Source organism: Copadichromis virginalis, linkage group LG20 (genome assembly GCF_057382275.1).
Source record: "Copadichromis virginalis isolate Kocher_CV1m ecotype Utaka linkage group LG20, C_Virginalis_male_GT1.1, whole genome shotgun sequence".
NCBI lineage: Eukaryota > Metazoa > Chordata > Actinopteri > Cichliformes > Cichlidae > Copadichromis > Copadichromis virginalis.
This window is the reverse complement of record NC_140637.1, coordinates 9222008-9239766: the sequence shown is the minus strand read 5'-3', so window position 1 is coordinate 9239766 and position 17759 is coordinate 9222008. Positions and strand designations below refer to the sequence as shown.

The following is a 17759-nucleotide window of genomic DNA, read 5'->3' as shown; positions in this document are numbered from 1 at the left end:
ACATTTGTGGTTCAAATTGTCATCAGTATATAAAGAGGAAGTAAGCAGAGAGGTACAACAGTGAGTGTCTACAGCCATCTGTAAAACACACTGGAGGCTCTTTAATAGTTTGGTGCTGCATTTTAGCCAGTAAGTTTGGGGTGCTTGTAGAAAACTGATGGAAGTAGACTTTGACCCACCATGAAAAACTATCTAGAATGCGTCTGATTGGCCACATCTTCATTTTTCAGCACAAGAATAATCTCAAACATACTGCCAATGCAGTAAAACACCCAGTGGAGCACAATCAGTCATGGATTGGCCTCCTCAGAGCCCAGATCTCAACATGATTGAAGCAGTGTGGGATCATCTTGACAGAACAGAACAAAAGGCAGCCAACATCCAAAGAAGAGCTTTGAATGTCCTGCACTATTTAAAAGAAATAAAAGAAAGCTTGACTAAGAGTTCAGGCTGTGTTCAAAAATAAAGGTGATTTTGATATTGGAGTTGTGCAAGCTCTATTTTTGCCTTATATACTGTATTTACGTGTATTTACATGCACATTTCCATAAATCTCTGCATCCGTTTCCCATTTCCAAAACATAAGAAAATGAGAGGTACTTTAAGACTTTTGCTCAGTAATATTAAATGATATAGAAAATATGCCTCTAGTATACAGGTAGGAGGTCGTCTCCAACAGTAAACTACAAAAGCCACAGTGGGCGGATGTGAGAGGAACCACGTCAACTTAAGCCTGCCAGACTGCAAAGGACCGACCTCCGTGACTGCGGACCTTCTTGTAGGAGAGGGCCTCATCCAGAAACAATAAGCTGTGTTGTACTCTATTCTTATTTTACCGACTCTGCCCTCGTGATCTCATCTGTTTCCTGTTTGTCACTAAACGGGCACAGCCTCAGTCTCAGTAAAGTTTGTAATAACCGTATTAAAATGCTGTTACACTTGCAAAGTGGCAAACACAACACAGGCACACAAGAAGCAACATTGTTAGAACCACTGTAGTTTGTTGTAGTCACAGCTACACCAGCTATGACTATACAGACAGACACTTAAGACATATTAAGGGTATTCCCGACTTAATAAAAAGCACCTCCTCAACTGTGAGATCTCTGCTGGCTAGGCAAGGAAATGGACTGGGGCTCTCTAGAGACGCATTCAGAGCGAAACCCACGAAGTCGAAGAGGAAGGAAGGAAGTTCGTCACTGCCTACTCCACCCAAAACTGGTGGCATGTAAGACATAAGACGCGCTGTCTCTAGCGCAACACTTGTAGAGGAATGAGCTGAAGGGGAGGGTACCGATGCTGCTTTCTTTCTTTTGCTGTGTGGCTCCTTCCCCTCCCGTCTTTCTTTCTTTCTTTCTTTCTTTCTTTCTTTCAGTCAGTCTTTCCCTCTCTCCCCCTCCTTCCCTTCCCTTCCCTTTCGCCTAACAGCCGGGGAAGACTAGCGAGCAAAGAGGCTCAACTGCCGGCTTTATATACCGCTCTATTTTTAGCCACTCACGGGCCCGACTATTTTTAACCAATATGAGCTCATTGCCTGGTCCGCCTGTCCAATAAGATAAGAGGAAGATGAAGGGAGTCGTCCAATAGGTGCTAGGAAAAAAGAGAAGGGGCGGGTTACACAAGAGTCTGTTATCTGCAGTGAAACGGTCGGCTTGTGAGGGAGGCAGCAAGGAAAAAGGAAAGACCTCTCACTTTGCTGCATTTCCAAAGGATCTTTTTGAAGTTCATCATTATTCAGACTCGCTGTTCTACAGCCCAAAGCGGATCTGCATGGAGGCAACGATTTTTTTTGTCTAATTATGCACCTAAAATTGTCTTTGATTTCTTAGAAGCGATAACGATACAATACATAGTTTTAAATTGTTTTAAAAATATTTTGTTGATCCCATTTATATAGAGGAGATTTTCGAAGAGAAGTGTGTGAAAATCCAATTAACCTGCCTAAACCTCTTGTACCTTCCTTGCAGAAGTTTTCACATTATGTTTTAAATTAGCATTAGCTAGCAATTGTTATTTTAAATATGTTAAAAAAAATAGTTAGTGATAATCTTTCAGTAAAAGCTAACCCCAAACCAAGCTATAGCCCCTGGCTTGAATTTGTAGGCCATAACATTTTGTTCGCGATCCATCCATCCTACAATAGACGGCCTTCCCAGGATGGGATGTCGTCTATTGTAGGCTGAACACAGAGAACCATTCACACTGACACTTAAGGCAAATTTATATTCTCCAATTAACTAAACCCCACGAATGCCTTTAAATGTTGCACTGAAGCTGAAGTACCCTGAGATAACCTGCATAGACAAAGGGAAACTCCACAGAGGATTCAAACCCAGGACCTCCTCGCTGTGAGTCAACAGTGCTGACCAGTGTACCCCCCTCTTCCATCCAGATCCACTGAACACGATCAGCCAAGGGTAATTTAAGATGATTCTCATTATAAAACTGAAAAAACAAACAAAACAAAAAACATCTCGTCAACTTCCTGACAGGAAAAGATCTCATTTCATGTGAGCATCACTGCAATTTAACTCTGGCCCAAGATACATGACTACAGCAGTGTTGACGTCAGAAATGTCTGGCCCCTCAGTCTGGAACCGTTTTTACTCACAACAGAAACATTAAATTTTCACAACAATGTTGTCTCGGCAATGAATAAACATCTATGGATTAAACTACTGCAGTACTATTAGTTTGCTGTGTATGCTACTGCCTTCATTTTATATTTGCCCTTATAATTTGCCAGTGTCGAGTGGCCCTCTCTAATCACATGCATTAGATCATATTACTAGATTATAATTTGCAGATTCATTATTAGAATTAGCTACTATTTTGTTTATTAAACTTATTACTGTGATGTGAGCTAGTTTTAAGTAATTATATGATGCCAGGAAGCTTTATCTTTATCATAATAGATTTGACTTTTATCCATAGAATAATTAAAGGTTTTAAATAAATGGTGTTGACTATGTAATAACAATGTAAAATATTTGCGTGGCTAGGGTTGTGGTTATATACAAAATCTTTAAGGGGGCTGCTGCCACCCATGCCCACCTCTGGAAACATCTCTGTTTAAAACAACTTCATTCTTAAAAGAACATTTTCCCATTAATCAGCATTCATGAACAGTGTTGAGGTAACGAGGTTTTCTAAAAACCAATACTGGCTGAAACTGACTGAGTGGTTTCACATACATCATCCAAACAAGCCTGCAGTGAATCATAAAATGACGAGACTCGGAGTTGTGTCGTAACAATACCTATTTCCTTATTCTTAATTAGCAGAGCCATCCATGCGGCAGCTGCTGCCCAGATTTGCCTGTCACACCCTTATATTTTCCCGATAGTCATCTTTCAATTAGACGATCTTCGGTAGTGGCTTTGGACTGGTGGGACTGGCTGCTCGGTCCTGTGTGTGTGTGTGTGTGTGTGTGTGTGTGTGGGAGAGAGAGAGACTGGTGTGTAGTTTTTGTTATGACTTTGGACGGAGGGTATGACAAGGATTTCCCCGTGATTGTGACTCATCGATACACCCACCTATTCTTCTTGTTTCCAAAAGTTTTATTTTTAACCGCTGGGTGTCCTGTCACCAGTGAGTGTCTGTTTCTCCGGTAGAACAAGAATTACGATTCACGACACAGTTAAAAAACAGAAGAAGAATAAAGCTGCCAGTTGGGTGTCTTAGCTGTTACTTCTTAAAAATGCTAATGTTTTGGATCTACTTTTAATTCACTAACAGCTGCCGCTCATCCCCCAACAAAGCGCGCTCACGACAGCCGCGCCCCCGCACAAAAGGTTCCAACACATCATGATGTGAGCGCGGAGGACGAGAACGGTCAAGTCCACTCCCTCCAAAACACTCTCCACCCTGCCATATACTCCATATCATCTGCTAAAGAATTTCTTTCCCGACCTCACCGTGGGATTAAAAATTTAAAAATATGGCTAATTTAAAACTGGCTAATTTAAAAATATATTTAGCCCAATTTAAAATAGCCAAAAACCAAATAACGGCAGTCGTAAATGAAAGTTGAACCATTCATGAGGATACAACCACAGTAATTACTTTTAGCTATGTACCCGTTCTATGTTTTATTCTAACATCTGAATAGTATATTAAAAACATAACACAAGGTAAGTTTACTCCACTCTGAGATGACTATTATCATATTCTTACATATTCGCTGTAACAGTTCAGGCCACACAATGTCAGACTGACCTCTAGCGGTACAAAGGCGTCATTACAACTGTGTCGCTCGGTGTTCTGGTGAAACGCCAGAGATTACGGTTAGTCCAGAGTCTCGCGGGATTACGAGATCACATTCAGGTAAACAGTAAGAAGAAACGTAAGGTGGCAGCATAGTCCTACCCCTCTGATGTAAGTGCACTATAACCACCGTACTGAATAGGTGGTACAGACAAGGTTACACTTTAGCACCCTGACTAAATTATGGCCAACTTTTCTTTCTTTCCAGATGTTTATAGTTTCGATTGAAATATGAAAGTCACACGAGCATGCTAAATCTTTTCTTATAGGACAAATATGGCACATAACCTGTATATAAAGGAGTTAAATAAACACTGCTGTCATTGAAAGTAATAATTAAGCAAACAGTAATATAAAATTTGAAGTGACCTAGCTTGAAATAATGGTTCAAGCTAATTATGACTTTATGACTCTAATTACTCCCAGCCCCATTATATCCCATAGTGTAGTAAATAAACATGGCTACAGTTTGTAACGTTTGACCTTTCAGAGCTCTGGTGTTGATTCTCAGTCTGTGATTATTTGCATCAAAAGGCCACTTAAATGAAGCTGATGCTCGTTTTGTTTTTACATCACTTACACTGGTTTGTGAACCATTACTGTCATTAACAATTACTGGTCATCAGGGTTCATGTTATGTCTGCCTTATAGGGGTCCATAAGCCAAACAGAAGAAAACGACGACAATGAGCTGCTCATTAACTGCTGCATTCTCACTCACTTCACGAAACACGGGGAATGTGCATGAGTCAATGGACGTGTCTGTTTGTGCCTGGTTTGCAGAGAATAGCTGCGGTGGGATCCAAGACCACTAACAATTGGTCTTAGCAGCCAGAGTTTGCATGCTAATTGACAAATGACGTAACGTGTCAAAGACAAATCGGAGGCTTTTTGTTCAGGCTGACTGGGAGGTCATTAGTTGCAATTAACAAGCAGACTGACTCTGGCAGGATCAGCAACGAGCTTCTAATTATCCTGCCTTAATGACCTGAGGGTTTAAAAGGTTCCGGTAAGAGATGGATGCAACATTAATATTTTTAAGCTTGTCATTTTACACATTTTCTCTTTAGGTATTAGAAATGTGAACATCAGAACCAGGAGAAGAACCTGCATCATCAGTAGCATGCTAAGTTCCTGGTGAGGATTTCTGTTTGGCCCATTACTGACAGGTGAAACTGTAGCTTTACCAGATTCTTGCGCAATTTCAACCAGCTGTTTACAAAATGCACATCGAAAGACAGCAAATGCTGACTCAGTAGAGACTTATATGTGTAAATGATTACTCCAGCATCCCATTTTTCCTCATTTTCAGTCGCAGTAGCGTTATTCTAAAATGTCACGTCTGACTTGACGTTTAACACTTTACCAACAGAAGCCGTAGAAACAGCTTCAAGGTGCAATAGGACAGGAAATATTAAAAGTTGTAGCATGAAATTCCATTTCCCCAACACTTAATCAAAGTAATCCACAGTAAAAACACATAATATCTGTGGGATTTTCCCCAAAAATTGGGCTGTATTTTTATTTACCTACAGTGTACAGTGAAAGTGAAAGAGGGAAACAATTCTGTTTTTTACCAGAAAGAAGAAACATGAAGTGATTTTAAGTAGTGAGTAACTTCCATGTATTTCAAAGGAACTCTATTTCCCTTTTTAACCTGTAAATATGCTTTATTTTTAGGGGTATGGCCATATTATGGAATAGCTTATACTTCCCTTCTTACATCAGGTGTACATCTACATTTTAGGGGTACAGATGACATAATGGAGAAGCTTAACCTCCCCATTTTACATTGTATGCACAACTGACTTTTTTAGTCACGTGGGCCGAAGTATGGAGTGGTTTTAACCTGCCCATCGTATATTGTATGCTTACATTACTTTTAGGGTCACTTATAACACTTAACCTTGCCTTTTGAGGATAAGGCTATAGCAACACTTGTAGTATTGAAAGAGTGTTAGTTACTCACTTACCAAAGGTGCATAGAGTAAATAAAGGTTTTTTGAATCCTTTCTAAAAAATTGTACTATCTGCTAAGTTTTTTTAAAGGTATGATTATAACCTAAATTAAAATAAAAGACCTTGTAATTTAATGCTAAATCTGGAGGGCAATATTATAAAGTGCTATGCAATTTTTTTTAACTATCAAAACACCAAAACACAAGTGATACAACACGTCCAAACATAAAACATCTGCATATCTATTGCATAGGATCTCTCTGTCCTGCGTTACCTGTTTGTCTAAAACACAAAACTAGCCCGGGCGGTTAGTGTGGGACATGATGACTGTGTAAAAGCAACACTACTATATGCACTGTTTTACTTGCAGGTGATCTCAGCATGGGTGAAAAAAGGACTGGCACTGCTATAATGAGAGGTAAGCAGTAGTACTGCTGGCTGTACTGTAACTGCAGAAATAATCATGCATTGTTTCTAAGTGATACAAAACAGCACATGAATATATCTGAGGTTCAGTTATGCTTATTTTCCTTGGCCACACCCCGAAAGAATCACTTAATTACCAAGAGATGCATTTGCAGTGACGTCTTGCCCAAGGTCACTTTAGTAGTGCATAGTGTCATCACAATGGGAGTCTCTATGGATAGAGAGAGTTTTTCTCCTTCACTAATTGAATAACTTAATTAATGACCGGGTTTGACCAGATTTGACCTCCACGAACTGTAAGCTTTATGAGGTTGTGTAAACACCAAGACAGAGGACATCTAATCACATAATTAAACCGCTGGGTCATATTTAAAGAAAAACCTGCACTAATTATGCAATAACAAACAAGCTCGGAGAATAAATCATTTACAAAGCAGAAATCCTCAGAGGGAGCATATACTTGTTCATTTGCACGTAACCTAAATTCATTATTTATCCAGGAGAATGAATAAATCGTCCCCGCTAGCCTGTGATTGAACTTGAGCTGGTGAAAAATTCAGCCCGGCGCAGCTGTACTCCAGTGAGTCGGTATCTAATGAAAATAACAGAGCAGGAGAGAAGGCACGGGCTCGGTAATGATTGCATTTGGGTTAGGAGTGGAAAAAGAGAAAATAATGAGGATAAGGAAAGAGACTGAGGGGTAGAGTTTGGTGTTTTGCGTGGGTTGTTTTGGAACTGATTGTAAGATCTCACTCATTTACTTTTAGTGCACCTCTTGGCTCGGTCCCTGATTGTGTTTCATGAGTTGGTCTCACCTGAACGCAGTCCTGAGGCTGGAACCTGCGGTTCATAGAAACGCTAAAACCCTTTTTCGCCTCTCATAAAAAGTAGATTTATTCTTAATCGATTCTCAAAACCTATTTTCATTGAGTGGTTAACACAATAAACATGTGTCTATACCTGTTGCTTTAAAAAAAAGTTTCCATAATCTTTTATCAGCCACTTTTTCTTATTCTATTTATTTTTTGATAAGTATAAAGCCATCAGAAGAAAAGAAAAAGAGTGAGCGAGAGAGTAAGCGCAATAAGGAGAGGTCGGGAGAGAGACTAAGAGAATGGTGCATAAAGATGAAAGCTGATTTCCTCCGTCTCAGTTCCACTTTAACAAGGTTTTCCTGGAGCGGAGTGAATAGGCGAGCACGTCTGCATATGTGTGGCCACAAAGATCTCGGATTTTTCTTCTCCTTCCTGAGAGAGAGAGAGAGAGAGAGAGAGAGAGGGGGGGAGGGAGGGAGACAGCGAGCACATGTAGAGAGGAGCTGGGACGAGAGACAGAACAGTAGAGAGCTGTCAGGCTGCGAGGAGGCAGCAGAGAGACGACTCACTCATTTTCTTGGAGTACGTTTTGCCTCCATCTCTGACGCGTGCGTGCACAGATAGCATCGCGGACACAAAGATGGTAAAGTTTGAGTGTGAGTGCTACTTCTTACCTTCCTGTGAAAAACTGTGAATCATTTTAAGGATCTGGACTTAAGCCTGACACACTGTGACTGGGACTTCACAGTTTACTTTGGCAGGCAGGTTAGCCCTTTCTCTGAGTTCTACACTGAGTTAGTGTGTCTGTTGCCAGAATTCAGTACATTTGAAGCTGGACTTGGACTCCCCGTGTGCGATGAGGAGAAGGATGCAATTGCTGGTGGTGGTCCTGCTAGCCCACCTCGGTGCCACCTTGACAGGAGCGTGGAGAGCATCTCAACCCAGACTGCAGTTCACACACCCTGGTAAGAAGCAGCACGTCCATTTCTGAGCATTTCTCTTTATGTTTCCTTTAGTGTTTCAAGTCTTGGTTCCCCACACGTACATGCAGGTGGCTGGAATCATGTACCGCTTCACATTTTTCCCCACTTTTCTTTCTTTGTCCTTCTATTAATGCCCACACACTGTTATGCAATTCATGTATAAATTATACAAAGCCTTTCTGTTCATGTACCTGTCTCCATCAGCCCTTTTCTTTCCTATATTGTCCTCCAACTCTCTAACCACCTGTATTTAATCAATCATCCTCCAGTAGTCAGGTTCAGAGTGTGACAGCCGTATCTTTAGCCCCACCTTGCTTCCTCCTTTCACTGTGAGGTCTGACACTTTAAGTGAAAAGTAGCGCTTTTGTCCTTTTGTCACTTTTGAATAATAACAGCATATTCTTGAAAGTTAAGAGTCTTTGTAAAACCACATGTCAGACGTGGCAAATGACATAAAAAAAAAAGTCCGGGAAAGAAAAGAAGAAACGAAAGAACCGATTTAAATGCAGCACTCATAAGAGTATTTCAGATAAGCTCTTATTGCACAAGAAAATAGAGTGCAAGTGTAACTGTAGAAGGCACGGCAGGTAAAGATGAACCAGCCAATCAAGTGGGATAGTGTGGAGGAGGTTTGCTGCTGGCAGTTTGGGTAATTATTTTAGTGTTTGTCTCTGATTTCTCTTGGCTAAACTGGGACTTTGCCAGACAAAAAGTCATGCTGCTTCTTCTTCCCGTTGTATTTTGGTTTGAACAGCTTGAACAGCATTATGAGAAAACCTGTACATGCTGCTTCTTTGGCAAAAATACCCAATTACAGTGTTATCCTTATCAATCGAGAAGTTTTTCTAAAGCATAACGAAAGCATGGAGAATTCATGTGCAAAGCCTACTTTATCGACTCGAGATTAATTTCCTGTCAAGCTCAAATCTTTTGCCAGCGCCTTTGAAGCACTTCGTTAATGAAGTTTCAAACTCGAAAGACCTTCTCCATGACAGCACCTCAAACCTCCCGTCACCCCACCTCGCCCCCTCTTCCAGGATTTGGAAATGTGTCCTTGTCTGTTAGTTTCAGTTATGGCTAACAAAGAAATAATTATCTCATGGCAGAAATCCCAGATTCAGATCATCAGTGAATTAATTATTTCTTGGCCCCGGGCCGATCTGTCCGCTGTAGTGAGGTCCACGCAGTGGTGGAAGGACACACATAACAGAACCTCCTTTTAAAAAAAGGGAAAGGACAGCTGTAGCCACTTGAAGTTTCAGCTGTTTGTCGGTGGAGAACTGCATTGTGCTTCTGTGTGCGTTACACATTTTTTCCTCTTTCTCCATGCACTTGTATCACTGTGCAGCATGTCGCATGAACTATGCTGTTACAGGCTGATGCGTTGGTGAACCGGAGTTGATTTTGACTACTACAAGGTGGTGCTGTTCTGCATCAGCTGCTCCAGTTTTACTGTTTACTTTACCCTCGTGGATGCAGCAGTTGGGTGGGGTCTGCCTCGCTGAAGAAACAAGGGGACTCTAGGATGATGTGTGCGTAACAAACACTGTAGCTATAGATGCTCTTGTCACCACTGAATAGGGCAGGACTAAATGCTTTGACCCGTTTTGGGGTTTTGCTGTTTGAGGATAACAAACGTGACGGTCAAAAGTTTTGTGAAAGCAAAATCCTGTAATTAAAACAGGATTTGGATTTCAGCGTTTGCCCTCGCGGCTCTGGCGAATCCCTTTCAAATGAAAAGGATTTTTGAGGCCTTTAGTTACAGCGAGGTAAACTCAACTCCCTTTAATCATGTTTACCGGAGCCACCGTTGATTACGACACCAGCTGATTACACATCCTTGCATAAGCCGAAAGATGCTGTAGAATCCGTACTTTAAATCTGGAGTCGACCAATTGTGACCTAGAAAGTAAAGAGAGAGGGAGAAGGGGAATCCTTTTGGATTCTCCCAGGGGGGAGTTTGGCTCTAATGGAATCTGGAGTAGCTTTGATTGAGTGATTGTGATACAATAGGTGCCTGCATGTCCTTGAATATATATGGCTGCATATTCTTGGACAGGAATATGGAGTGTGTGAGTGTTGGCGTGTTGGTGCATGTGTTTAAAGGCTTCTGCATATGTACCTAAATAGAGCAGCTTCATTTCCAGGATCTCTGCCCATTTTACTTTTTGTTGTGTATTATGTTGAGACGAATCCTCGCATCCTTGAACAGCAGCGGTGTAGGTGTGCGTGTGCGTATGTATATATGTGTCTGTATGTGTGTTTCCTATCTACAGCGGTCAATATGCTCGTCTCTGGAAAGAGAACAAAAAGAAAAGTATGACGTGTTTACTGTGGTGCCCACCATCATGCTGTTGTACACATTTGTTTTTGTTTGTGTGTGCGCGTGCACGCTCTTCCTACCTCTCTGTGGGAGCTCTATACTGTGGTCATTTCCCTTCTCATCACCACAGAGGTTTTCCTCAGACACAAGGAGGAGATTTTTTTTTTTTTTCATGGAATTGCTGTAATTACTCGAAATATTTTTTGGCCGCTTAGAGACACTGTACATTTAGCTTTTCCTTTTCCTTTGGTATGCACAGCAGATGATTAACTAAAAGAGAAAAAACAGTACAGGCTGACATTTAAGTGAAGTATTTCACCCTATCACTGGAGAAAATTGGCTACTACAAAGAGCTTTGAAGCAGAAACCAAAAGCATCCCTCAGACTCAAGTGAGTGGTACAGCAGCAGTAAATTGATGATGAAGTAATAGAAGGAAAATAGACAACTGAGGGAAAAGGTACAGGAGACAAAAAAAAAACAAAAACAAAAAAATTGTATCCACTGAGTTGGTGCCTCAGTAGCAGCACTGCTGATGAGACAGTTCAGAATGTGAAAGGGCGTACAACATTGGGACCATGGGCAAAAGCAGTGATGTAATGAAACAACAATGCTAACGCTCACTAGCCTTATTGACCCCTGGATCATTGAACTAGCATGCTTGCTCTGCTGTCAGTCATGCCTGCTGTTCACAATCCCGAGTCTGTGTCTAGAATAATGACTGGATAAGTTGATGGGTGTTTTCTTAGATTTCAAGAAAAAGCTGTGTTGGTTCATTCAGCAAATGCCCCAAAAAGTCACTGTAATAATTTTACAGCAGCAAGAAAAGATGTTAGTTATTATAAAGTTGGCCAAGGCAGTGTAGGAGGAGATTGTGGTGGATAGAGCATGTGAGATAATTATTTCCAACTGACAGCGAATGTTACTTTGTTCTTTTAACTACAACCACAAGCCTTGTCTGAGCTACTTTAAAAAACACCACGTTCACCCCAGATGGGACTCGAACCCACAATCCCTGGCTTAGGAGGCCAGTGCCTTATCCGTTAGGCCACTGGGGCTCTGGCTGGGTATATATGTGGAGACAGTTTGTGTTATCAACTTTGCTATGAACCACAACAGATGTGACTTGAATTCTCAGTCACTGGGTTTGGAGGCATGTAGTATCCTGCAGTATCTCTGAAAACTGCAGTGATATATATATATATATATATATATATATATATATATATGACAAAGGTCCTTTTACCTTTTACTGAGAAATATAACTGACCACACAGCTTTGTGTGTGTCTCAGAATTAAAAAAACAAACAAAACAGCTTTAAATACTTAAATACACGCTTGATTACCTCCTAACCCCCACCTATCTCTTAATGGCTAAATGATCCCAGTTATTCACTCGCCAATACACACACAGACACACTTATGTATAATGAGTCCATTATCCCGGCCAGTCAGTCAGTGATAGTGCGCATTTCTTGAGGGAAAATGGCAGTTATAGATACGATCTGTGTCCCCCGCACACATGCAGACGTACACATTTGCTTGGGAATGTGTTATGTGAAACCTGTTTGGTGGATTGCTGCATGAAGACCCTATAAAATAATTACTCTGGATGCAGCATGTGAGACTTCACGCACACAGTAACGCTGTATACCCGAACGCAGCTACACAAATGTGTATGTGTACAAAAACACAATCATTACAAGTTCCTAAAGAAGAATGCAGTCCCTTACAGCTGCATCAGCACCAACCACCCTTCCAACTCTGAAACTAAAGGAAGCATCACGATGATGTGGCGAGGATGAGAATATCATCCTCGCCACATTACCACAGCAAAACTTCATAAAAGCCTCAGAGGAGCTGCGGCTGGCTTATCTAAGTGAATTCGAACCTATTAACTCACACAGAGGCTGAGTCATGTTTTATTCATGTGGCATTCACTTCATCAATTGGTTTGCCATAGACATTTAATAGCAGTCAGTCTCTGTAGTGAATTGGAATGAAGTCAGAGTTTGCTTGGCGTGAATGGAGACACTGGCTTTGATGGCTCACCTTTAAACTGCTGATTCCTTGTGATGGGGCGTAATCCGGGCATTTTACTCATCCAGCAGTTTCTCTCTGGACAAATGCCCACATTGTAATGTGAACGTAATGAGTCGTTTTAAATTGCATGCTATTAAAATGCAAATTGCGTGGTTATTATACACAGTAGATTCGTTCATCAACGTCCAGATGCATGTTTGCTCATGCGCTTGTCCGCGGGACTCAATCTGGGTTTTCTAAAAGAGAAAATGTTGCTACAGAAAAAGCTATAGTTAAGATAAATCCTTAAATAGTTTCATTTTTATCTCTGTGATATTTAAGGATGGTTAAAGCCCTGGCATTGCCCATCCACGAGCTGACTGGTTTTGATAACGCAGAAGGACATTTATTATGCAGCTGTGTTGTCTGTGAGACACACAAACCAGCAGCTGTCAGCATATGTGGCCACTGTTTGCCTTAAATGAGTAGAGAGAGATTGTAGAAAGAAAATGCAGGCTGTTCCAAAAAGATAGGACGGTTTATTGGTTTTAAACTTGATGTTCTCACCTCACAGATCACAGATATTTGGAATCCCAGATTTTAGTGCTATTCAGGCTCATTAGCTTAATCTGTAGCTTAATGGATTACCATTAAGTATAAATATATCTTAGCGTGTTTTCCAGCCGAGAGAAGCAGATAAACAGTTAGCACTCGACCTCGGCTTACTTTTATTTCACTGCTGTGTTGAGATTCCAGGTTAGGAACAGTAATCTGTTTTGTTCCTTGTTCGCTTGACTGGCGTGCAAAAGTTCGTCTCCTCTCTCCAGCCTCACCTTTCTCTTTTCCGCGTGTCCCAATAAAGCACAAAAGCCTTCAGAGGGATATTAAAATCAAGAAATATTTCATTATTCATTTATTCTTTCAGATCTGTTTCTATCTAGGCCAGTGCTTTCCAGGCTCTGGGCTGAGGATGTTGCTGAGACTTGGATTTCACTGGGATGGGTATCTGGCACAGAATCCGGATAGTCTCTGTTATTAATTTTAATGGTACCAGGCCCCAATGGTGGCGCAGTTGTTGCCGGTCACTGCTGAAGTCAAACGGCAGCTGTTTGCTCATCCCACGCTTCATAAAAGACTCAACTAAGACTGCCTTTTCTCTGGAAGAAGACCTTAATTTACTAGCTGCTTGCAGACTAATTTGAAAAGTATAGCTGCTACCGAGGCTTTTGAAAAGACTTCACCCTCCTCTGCTGTTTAAAATGATTCCTCCAGAATATTTGGAAGACCTACACTAAACTTTAAGTACTTGCTAAGACTTAAAAAAAAAACCCTGATTAAGGGACTCTGAGGTGGAGGGGTTTCTCCTGTTTCTGGACAGAGACGGTGAATAGAGTCTAATTACACCCTTGCTTTGGCAACAGCAACCCATGACAACAGTGGACATGCTGTAAATTTACCCTCCGGAGGTTTCTGGTGTTAATATGTGAGCACTATCTTTAGCCAGTCATTAAATAAAAATCCACAAGCTTCATATTTCTTCAATTTCCCTCAAGTATTAATTTGCTCCAATCTGACCTGCTGTCAATAAGCTAGAGCTGAGTTTCCAACCATTCCTCTGTGGTTCTTTCTGTGTGTCAGCAAGTCTTTTCAAGCAGTGTGAGACTGAAATTTTACTCCCATTATTCAGGTGTTGTTTAGGGAGTTTAACTTTGTTCTACTGTGTACTGAAAGCCAGACAGGGGGAAACTCAGTAAAGACGCAAACAACCAAAGAAGCTCAATATTTTTTAATGAGCTGACGCTTCAGAGTCATGAATGGAGGGGGAAAAGTTTTATTGGGCTGTTTTCTGTGATTTTGGTCTTCATCTTTGTCCAGATGTATATTTCTCACAGCTTTCCTTCACGTTAGCAGTATTTCTGTGGTATTGTGGGATTTTAATCCACAAAACACACTTGAGGTCTTCATCAGCTGCAAGCCAGAAACAGATGGGATCAATAGTGCTAAGATCTACTCTGACCGTTAGTTTACCTCATTAGGTGTAGTTTAGGCCAAGCTGGAGATGGAGGATGTGAGTGTAAATGTAGAGGATACAGAGGTATATTAACAGGAATTGGCTGGAAATGTATATTTGTGTTTAAACTAAAGTTTTCTCTCTTAAAATCCATCTGTAATCGAGACTATAGTCTATGATTATGTCAGGATTTTACTTTCTGTTCTATGCCCATTTTCATGAACAGTCATTTTAAATTATTTTTCACCTTTTGAATGAAAGCATAGGACATCTAGAATCAGTCGACCACGCTTCCTCAGTCAGTTGTTCTTAGACTGACTGTGAAGGACTTCTAAGGTCGAGGCTCGCTGAGAGTATTTTAAAAATGTTTGTGACTACAGCCGATCTTTAACCTCTCATGTTACCGATCTGACGTTCCCATGTCTCTGCAAAAGAAGCAGAAACCACAAGAATAAGATTCTCTCTGTTTTAGCAGCAGTGGAAAGATCAGACATGTGCCACAAAAGGTTGGAAGTCAGACTTCCTTTTCCTGTTAAGAAGCAAGAGGATGCAGAGTAACAGATAATGCGTTTGATCATCTGGGCTGGCTTTAGAGTAGAGAGTCTTCACAAGTTTGACCCTCAAAGTTGCCTGTAAATCGCTGTAGACATCACGGCTGTCCACAACCGTCAGGGGACAGCTACTTGTCTTCATGGCTGCCCATATAAAAAAATATCCATGAAGCACGCTACGCATCTAGTAGCCATTTTTCACATTAACAGGTCAGTGTGGATGACGATTGTGCTGCAGAGCAAGCTCATCAGCAGTGATGTGTTGCCTCACAGTCTATGAAACAACACAGTGGTGATTTTATTTAAGACTCTGTCACCAGTCCAGGCCACTAAGGGCAATTGTTTCCTCTTTGGATGAGCCCACTGCAGAGTCATGAACTTGAAGACTCAGAGTCAGCAGAATCACAGACAGATGTCACACTGACTCAACTGAATCTGAAGGAGGAAAAAAAATTATCACATGCCTTTTGGATTTTTGTCCATTTGCTCCAAATAGCTTATAATCTATACGTTTTCACTATTAATGGATTACAAAACTGTTCTTTTTTGAGAAACAGGAGCTAAGCACTAACTTCAGCAGTCCTAAATGTCTTTTAAGGTTCTTTGTGTTTCAGATTGTGAAGCTCAGGGTGGGAAAATAGACAAACTTCAGCTGTCCAATGCAAAACATTTGTTTTTGTTGCCATTAGCAAATGAGTTAACCCAGAACATTGGTCTGCACTGAGGTCCCCACACTAGGCTGCGTATAACTGTGAGAATATGAAGCGAAAGACGAAAACAATGAGTTCTCAGTGATCCTTCATTTACATTAATTAGAATTAAAAAAAAAACAAATTAGAGTAAAAGTAAACAGCGGATGGACTCCAGTGTGTGCGTGTAGCGGCACAGCGACCTAAACGAACAGTCTAGTGATGATGATGATGAATAATCGTTCCCTCTAGGGTCAAAGGTCAAGCTATCCACGTGGGTCTGGTCTCTTGGTGACACAGTCCAGATATAGTGCGTGTCTGTGTGTTTGGCTATAATTCCGCTCTGGTATGTATGCGTGTATGTGTGTGGGCGCATATGTTTTCGATGTGATAGAAGAGTTGAGCCTGTGTAAATTAAAAATGGAGTATTTCAAAAAAGACAAAGGTATGATTACTGAATGTCAGCCGAGTCTATGTGCAGTCTGGTTGAACAGTGCTCGGCATTCCAGATTCATGTTGTGTACTGCGTGTTATTTTGCAGATGATTAATTCGGCATCTGGGACGCCTCACGTCAGACATCAGAGTTTCATTCATCATTATTGCTCATTGTGGATTCTGACACTCAGCGGGAGCTTAAGGCGGCGCGATCACCCTCTGTAACACAGTCGGGCTTTGTGAGAGATGCAAAGTAGCAAGAACTTGGCATGAAAGGGAGAAAAAACAAGGAGACAATTAGATTTTATTGCGAGCTAGAAAAGATTTTGTGTGCGCACATACTGCTCGTGCATGTCCCCACATCGAGTGCCCATCTGTGTGCCTATGGGCTTTGTTCCCAGGCTTCTGCAGGCCTCCCACTGTAATTGCACCAGTAATTGGTGAAGTGATAACCCCATTTCCACAGGAAATGTGCCCCGGTTTCCTCGCCCCTACCAAGACTACCCCCTCCCCGATGGCGCAGCTAACAAAGTCCTCCCCCTGGGAACGCCGCACCAGACAGCTAAAGTTCCCCAGGGCTCAGCGGGTAGACGAACAGACAGACAAAAGCAGTCGCACAAAACTACACACACACACACTGTATGCAGCTTATAAATGGACAATGGTTTAGGCCATGAGCTAATAATTGGATAGATTAATGATAAGTGTCGCTTGTGTGTGCACGCAGCTATAAGTGGAGTGTCTGGATGTGGAAGAGATTGCAATAAGACACCAGGAAAATAACAAAGCTGGACTCCCGGGAGTGAGATAACGATTGAAATAGCAACTTGATTCTTTCATCATCTTTTTCTTTCAATTTTCTCTTGTATGCCACTCACTTTTCAAACGTGTCAGTACCAACTTTTGAAAGAGTTGCAGACCTCTTCTGTTCTTCTTGAAATAGCTTGCAAGTTCCTCACTCAGCAGGGAAAGTTTCCGTTCTTGAAACCTCCTGCTCGCTAATGAAATCAGCTCACCTGTCCAGCGGTGCGCATAGTCACGTACTCATGATGTGTTCCTCTGATGCTGGCATGGAAAAGCTGTGCTGGCATTCGCTGTACTGTGTGTCAAATTGATGCTTCTCAGTGTCATCCCTGCACCTTGGCTGCCAGCCTCACCTTGACAGTCCACCTGAGCTCAGAGCACAGAGTCACGTCCATAAGAGGAAATCTCAAACATCAAACAAAATAAGTCATAAAGTTAGAACTGCAGAGAATATGTTAAAAAAAGAAAGAAAGAAA

General features: G+C 41.4%; 1 protein-coding gene and 1 non-coding gene across 5 annotated transcripts in view; one reads left to right on the top strand and one right to left on the bottom strand.

The window, feature by feature from the left end:
- Positions 1 to 6585: 6585 nt before the first annotated feature.
- Positions 6586 to 17759, top strand: part of sema3h (sema domain, immunoglobulin domain (Ig), short basic domain, secreted, (semaphorin) 3H) — a 55035-nt gene continuing 43861 nt past the window's right edge. For 2 of the 4 annotated variants that reach the window (XM_085443023.1, XM_085443022.1), the window contains exons 1-2: positions 7990 to 8108; positions 8280 to 8430. In XM_085443023.1, the coding sequence (XP_085299149.1) occupies positions 8106 to 8108; positions 8280 to 8430 (154 nt within the window). In that variant the 5' untranslated portion in view covers positions 7990 to 8105. Of the gene's footprint in view, positions 6643 to 7989; positions 8122 to 8279; positions 8431 to 17759 lie in introns of those variants that run through there. The other 2 variants (XM_085443025.1, XM_085443024.1) reach the window with 2 other exon arrangements.
- On the bottom strand, positions 11755 to 11827 carry trnar-ccu (transfer RNA arginine (anticodon CCU)). Its single transcript has one exon. It is a non-coding gene; the product is annotated as a tRNA-Arg (tRNA).